Source organism: Macaca nemestrina, chromosome 18, assembly GCF_043159975.1.
Source record: "Macaca nemestrina isolate mMacNem1 chromosome 18, mMacNem.hap1, whole genome shotgun sequence".
NCBI lineage: Eukaryota > Metazoa > Chordata > Mammalia > Primates > Cercopithecidae > Macaca > Macaca nemestrina.
In genome coordinates this window covers 21,885,215-21,892,261 of record NC_092142.1, presented here as the reverse complement: position 1 = coordinate 21,892,261, position 7,047 = coordinate 21,885,215, and the positions used below count along the sequence as shown (strand labels likewise).

At 49.8% G+C, this 7,047-nt stretch overlaps 1 protein-coding gene across 1 annotated transcript in view; it reads left to right on the top strand.

The window, feature by feature from the left end:
* Positions 1-1,747: 1,747 nt before the first annotated feature.
* LOC105485014 (ubiquitin specific peptidase 31) overlaps positions 1,748-7,047 on the top strand; it is a 97,774-nt gene continuing 92,474 nt past the window's right edge. Inside the window, exon 1 of the mRNA XM_011747166.3 lies at positions 1,748-2,568. Coding sequence (XP_011745468.2) covers positions 1,930-2,568 — 639 coding nt within the window. The 5' untranslated portion in view covers positions 1,748-1,929. The remainder of the gene's footprint in view (positions 2,569-7,047) is intronic.

Sequence of the window (7,047 nt, the reverse complement as noted above, 5' to 3'; positions counted from 1 at the left end):
CTGTGGAAGGAACATCTCCTGAAGGGGGTGATATCTAAGGTGAGACTTTAAGGATGAAGGGAAGTTAGCTAAGTAGAAAGATTCTAAGTTAGCTAAGGAAAGGTTCAAAGGAGAGGGAACAGCTCTGGCAAAGGCCTTTGAGTCTGGATCAAACTTGAGTCTGGATCAAACTTGAGTCTGGATCAAACTTGAGTCTGGATCAAAAAAGTTGAGAGCCATTGCCTTCACATTTTAGTATGAATAATCAGATGGCTTTCTTCCTGGTGTCCAGATAAGAATTTTGACTAAGAGGAGAGTGGAGGCGATTAGGGACAGTGCAGAGCACCCTGGAGATGTCATCGTAGAGCCCTACTTACAATGGGGAGGGAGGTCAGAGGTAAAAACCATTTACTTTGAAACGTGGTGTAAGGTGGCCTTCATGTTTTAAAAAGGAGGAAGGGCTCTCTCTTCCCTGATTTCTCTCTTCTGCCTCAGGACTCAGACTAGCCCTTTTAGCAGAGGGGAGCCTACAGAGAGGAGGTCATATACTAGTTGATTTTGGACTAAAGACATCCCAAAGATGTACTATTTTTTGCTCCCTGCACTATTTTTTTTTTTTTTAATAGAACCAACGTTTAAAAATAGGATTTCTGCCTTCTCTTAAAACATCAGATGATCTGGTAACGCTGAGCTCCTGTTCTCACATGGGAACAACCGGCTGTAGCTGAGTGGCAGCCACCTCTTTAGAAAGATGTTAATTTGAAGTTTACTATAGTCCCCATCATTCCCTGTATTTCCCCCAACACTGAGAGCCAAGTCACTTGAAAGTCAATATGATGATTCAAACACCAGGTTCTTCACTCATTTGTAGGTTTGTGACCTGTGATATTTGTGGATTCGTGACCTTTGGTTTAGAGGTCAAGTATAGGGTTGTGAATAAAACTTGGATTTGAATCAGGTAAGAATTGTACCACGCTCAAAGACGGTGAATTAAAGATTAAAGAAAATATTGCATGCTTGGCATAATGTGTGGAACACAACAGCTATTGTAAACATCCACTAGGAATGTAAGCTGCAAGAGGGCAGGTAGAAACCGTGTTAGTTTGATCCGCTGGGGATATGACATTTAATTCTAATTTAATAGATTTAATTCTTTATAATATCCCCAGTAATTGTTGAATGAATGAGTGAGTGAATGAATGAATGGATGGATGAATGATGGGAGAGCCCGGCGGGGTTTTAAAGGCTGGAATGAAAAGGAAAGTAGTTATGATAACATCGTTTCGCTGGGACTCCAAGGTGCAGCCGGGAAGAAAAGCCCGCTGGGACGTGCCAGGCTCTGTGACCGCGCTCCGGTGGCACACAGACGGTAGGCATCTGCAACGTCCCTTGGGAGCCAGGCGGGGCTGACTTGCCCGGTACCTGTCGGGGCCATGTCCACCAGCTCTTGCACGGTCTGGCAACTGACAGCATCCTGATTCCTGCACGTTCCCGCCTCTGCCATCTGATCAGCAAAGACGGAGACCCACCCATGGGATCCACCTTCTAGCGCGAGCCCAGCCTTTTCCTCCAAGCCTGGACCGCGCCCACACTAGACATGGCCTCCCTCGGGCTTCACGCAGCAGGACCGCGCCCGCAGCCGGCAGGCATCCCGTCCAGCTGGGGAGGCAACTACCTTCCCACAGTGAATATGGCGGTCGAGGCGGCTTCAGCGCGGGGCGGGCGGCGCTGGGAGGCGCGTCACGTGAGTGGCCCAGCTGGGCGGACCGCGCGCGCGCCCGCTCGCCCCGCCGGCCGCCGCTCGCTCGCTGGCTCGGCGGCGCTCTGAGGTGTGTGGGGCGTCGAGCCCCCGGGCCCGGTGAGGCGCGGCGCTGCGGGATGCGGCGGCGGCCGTGGCGGGGCCGCGGGCCGGGCGGGCGGGCGCGGTGATGAGTGTCTGCGGCCGCCGCCATGTCCAAGGTAACGGCGCCCGGGTCCGGGCCGCCGGCGGCGGCGGGCGGGAAGGAGAAGCGCTCCTTCAGCAAGCGGCTATTCCGGAGCGGCCGCGCTGGCGGCGGCGCCGGGGGCCCCGGGGCGTCTGGGCCGGCCGCGCCCTCCTCGCCCTCCTCGCCCTCCTCGCCCTCCTCGGCACGCTCGGTGGGCAGCTTCATGAGCCGCGTTCTCAAGACGCTGTCCACGCTTTCGCACCTTAGCTCTGAGGGCGCCGCCCCGGACCGCGGCGGCCTCCGCAGCTGCTTCCCGCCCGGGCCGGCCGCCGCGCCCACGCCGCCGCCGTGCCCGCCGCCGCCCGCCTCTCCCGCGCCGCCGGCTTGCGCCGCCGAGCCAGTGCCCGGCGTGGCGGGACTCCGCAACCATGGCAACACGTGCTTCATGAACGCCACGCTGCAGTGCCTCAGCAACACCGAGCTCTTCGCCGAGTACCTGGCGCTGGGCCAGTACCGGGCGGGGCGACCCGAGCCCTCGCCTGACCCCGAGCAGCCTGCGGGCCGCGGCGCGCAGGGCCAGGGCGAGGTCACCGAGCAGCTGGCGCACCTGGTGCGGGCCCTCTGGACCCTGGAGTACACCCCGCAGCATAGCCGCGACTTTAAGGTGAGCCTGCGTGCCGCCACGCCCCAACTGCACCCCGAGTCCCTGGGGCACCTGCCCGCTCATGTCTTCCTTCCCTCTGTTCCTCTTGGCCCGGCAGGCTTCTGCATTGGTTGCTCTGAGTGGTCTGGGCAATCTACCAGTGATTGTAAGGAGATTCATTCATTCATTCATTCATTCATTCATTCATTCATTCATGCACTCACTCACGCACTCACTCACTCAACATGTATTTATTGAGAGCTTGCTACATACGTGCCTGTACTCTGTGATATAAGGCAGTGGGAGTGACGTTGCAATGAACAACTGTTTGCCTTCATGGAACTTGCATTTTTGTGGGATGGGAGTGTTGAGCATGGGTTCAAATCCTGGTTCTGCCACTTACTAGCAGTGTGACCTCGGGCAAGTTAAGCAGCCTGTCTGTGCTTACCGTTTCTTCATCTGGGACCTACTTCATAAGGTGGTTGTGAGCTGCAAACAAGTTGATATATTAGGTCGAACACAGTGGAATTACCCATATTTCACCGTTTTTTATTTACAGATTGGCACTTTTATAGGGTTCGACCTGATAAGTAAAATACTGCAATATCATGTGTATTTGTTGTTATTATTTTTGTTATTAAACATTTGAAGAAGTTAACGAGATAATATCAGATAGTGGTTTGAAGAAAGAAAAACCTGCTGATGTGATTGATGTGCTGACAGGCTACTTTTTATTTTTATTTTATTTGTAGAGACAGGATCTTGCTCTGTTGCCCAGGCTGGAGTGCAGTGCTCACATAGCCTCAAACTCCTGGGCTCAAGCGATCCTCCTGCCTCAGCCTCCTGAGTATTTAATAGCTGGGACTGCAGACACACACCACCATACCTGGCTATTTTTTATTTTTAAAACACTTTTGTAGAGACCAGGGTTTTGCTGTGTTGCCCACGCTGGTCTTGAACTCTTGTCCTCAAGCCACCCTCCCAGCTTTGGCCTCCCAAAGTGCTGAGATTACAAGGGTGAGCTCTACATCCATGAGGGATATGTATGGCCCTTGACCAAGCCCTCCTTTGCTGTCTGCTGGTGGGGCTGCAAGTGTAATGAGAGGGTGAGATTTGAGAGCCGCGTGGTGGGCTGGGGCTGGATGGTATGGGACCATTTAGGATGCACTAAGAAATTGGGCTGTTACTCTAAGCAGAGGGGGAACATGATGTGAGATTGTGTAAGGGATACTTTTAGGTGGGACGTGAATATGGTATTAAACAGCGTGAAATCGGGCCGGGCGCAGTGGCTCATGCCTGTAATCCCAGCACTTTGGGAGGCCACGGCGGGCAGATCATGAGGTCAGGAGTTCGAGACCAGCCTGACCAACATGGAGAAACTCCATCTCTACTAAAAATACAAAATTAGACGGGCGTGGTGGTGCATGCCTGTTATCCTGGCTACTCAGGAGGCCGACGCAGGAGAATCGCTTGAACCCTGGAGGCGGAGGTTGCGGTGAGCCGAGATCGCGCCATTGCTCTCCAGCCTGGGCAACAAGAAACTCTGTCTCTAAAAAGAAAACAAAACAAAACAAAAAACAGTGTGAAATCACACAGGGAAAAAGTTAATTCCTTTTTTTTTCCTATCCTGATCTTGCCCAGGACAAAGTCTCAGCTTGATGTTAGCCTGTTTTTAACACCTCTTGTTCACCCCCCACCCATTTTTTTTTAAACAGAGAGAACAAGCTTCAAGTCTAGAAGCGTTGGCAGGCAACAGTAGCTAGAATTTAATAAGGTTATGCTTTTATTGGGTTTCCATTTGTCTTCAATTCTTGGCAAAAGGTACTGGTTTCCCATTGGTGCTATAAAACTTCTTTATAACATACATTTATTTAAGTAAAAGGAGATGATTTTGTTAAAATATAAAAAGGTGAACTAGCCGAGGATCTGCACTTGGTTAAGATCCTGCTTTCTTGCTGACGAACTACATGGCCAGTGTGCATCTCTCCCCGTTTAATACCTTTTCCTTATAGTTTATGCTGCTCAGTGCTGTTTTTCTTGGAAAAAAATCGTTGCTGTTTGATCTTGACTTGAATGGAAGTACTTGAATGAGATAGGGACTGGAAAAAAATGAGATCTATGTCAGAGATCTCAAAATAATAATTATTATTATTATTATTATTATTATTGAGATGGAGTCTCGCTCTATCGCCCAGGCTGGAGGGCAGTGGCCTAATCTCAGCCCACTGCAGCCTCTGCCTCCTGTGTTCAATCAAGCAATTCTCCTGTCTCAGCCTCCCGAGTTGCTGGGACTACAGGCGCCCACCTCATGCCCAGTTAATTTTTGATCCACTTTCCTCGGCCTCCCCAAGTGCTGAGATTACAGGTGTGAGCCACCGTGCCCAGCTGAGATCTCAAAATTAGAAAGGGAGAATGATCAGGAGAACTGGCTACTGTAGGTCCACCCCCCACCCCCCATCCTGCCTCTCTTTGCTTACAATTGCCTGTAAGTAGCCACAGCATTTGTAAACTTTTCGAGGTCAGAGCCTAGTATTTAAGTTCGGTTTTCTCCTCTTTTCCAAAATGTGAAAATCAATTTCTACAGCATCTTTGTATGTGAACATTTCCATTGCTTTTTATGAGTTTGTGTTCACTTTTTTATCCATTAAGCTGTGAACAGAAATGGGTCAATAATTCTAGAAGTGCAGAGACTGATTTATAGGCATGTTTTGGCAGACATGAAAGATTCTTAGAGGCCTGACTTTTTAAAAAATGTAATCTCCTGAACCTTTAGTAGGTTTCACTCTACATTCATTCATTCACCTCCCATTTATTGAAGGCTTACTTAATCAGTTAGGAATGCCTTCAGCCCAAGAAAGGAAAAGCCCTAATGATAGTGCCTTAAGCAATAAAAACGTTGCAGTTGGCACACACAGTGATTCCGGAGTTGAATGGTTCTATGGTTCAGTGGCTTGTTGGGCCCAACAAGAATCCAGACCATTTCTGTATTTCCACCCTGTTGTCTTTTTAGCTATCATTGACTTTTTGTTCCTATGTTTGTCACCTCATGGTTGTCCAATGATGGCAGCCACAGCACCTAGCATTCTACCCAGGAGGGCAGGAAGTCATTAGGGAAATAAAAATTCTTCCAGAAGCCCCCTCAGCAGGCTTCTGCTGACATCTCAGTGGCTATAACCATGTCAGTTGGCTGTCATGGCGGCTGGAGGGTGGGTATTTGGGTTTTCTTGTCTCCATAGAGGAGATGAGTAAAGGAGGGGTTTACCTCCCAGGCAGCTATGAAGTGCTGAGTCTAGTGGGATCTAGGAAGTTCCCAGAGACAGCGCTTCTCACGCGTCAGTGTGCACATAATTCACCTGGGGATCTTGCTACAAAGCAAATGGAGATTCGGTAGAGCTGGAGTGGTGCCCAAAATTCTGCATTTCTAACAAACTCCCTGGTGATGCTGGTGCTTTTGGCTCAAGGACCATCCTGTGTGTAGCAGGCACCAAGGAACAAGGAAAGCATTACCGAAAAGGTGGCTCCTGAGCAGTGTTCTGGAAGATGAATAGAAATTTGCAGGGCGAGGAAGTAGCAGAGTGGCATGAAAGGGCGTGTGGTTTTGGGGAATAGACACTTAGTGGCTGGCTGCACCACTGAGAGCAGTGGGGGTGCAGGAAGCCTGGGAGAAGTGTGTTGGAAACGCACTGTGAAGGGCTTCGTGATCTATGCTGGTTTGGATTTCATCCTCTGCAAGTTGAGAATCCAGAGCTGATTTTTAAGCAAGGAAGTGGTATAATTAGATTCTTTTCCCCTTTTTATTCCCCCAAGTTAGGTAACTCTGGCAAATTGATTACTTTTTTAAAAAATGTTTTATTTTAGCTAAATTTGATGGATATTATTTTGAGTATAAAGAAAGTTGAATGCTAAGGCAGGACACAGTGGCTCATGTCTGTAATCCCAGGTGGGAGGTGTAATCCCTTTGGGAGGCCAGGGTGGGTGGATCACTTGAGACCAAGAGTTCCAGACCAGCCTGGACAACATGGTGAAATCACGTCCCTACTAAAAAAAATACAAAAAGTAGCCGAGCATGGTGGCGCACACCTGTAATCCCAGCTACTCGGGAGTTTGAGGCACGAAAATCTCTTGAACGCAGGAGGTGGAGGTTGCAGTGAGCAGAGACCACGCCACTGCGCTCCAGTCTGGGTGACAGAGCAAGGCTCTGTCCCCCCCGCCCCCGCCAAAACAAAACAAAACAAAGTTAAACACCAGAAGATGGACCTGAGGGCTCACTCTTGCTTCGCCTGCTTGGGGTGGACATTGTTATTTCATTCAGATGTCCTTCACTCTCAGATCGTACATATTCAGCCGTAGAATCCTGCTCAGTTCTAGAAGGGCTCTAGGCAGCCACCATCAGTTGGTTGAAGTTGGCAGAGGAGATAAAACCAATTTGCCATCTTGAGATGGTTTGCCTTGAGGTTAGAAAAGCACTTACTACGTCTTTGTGCTTTTATTATCTTAAAA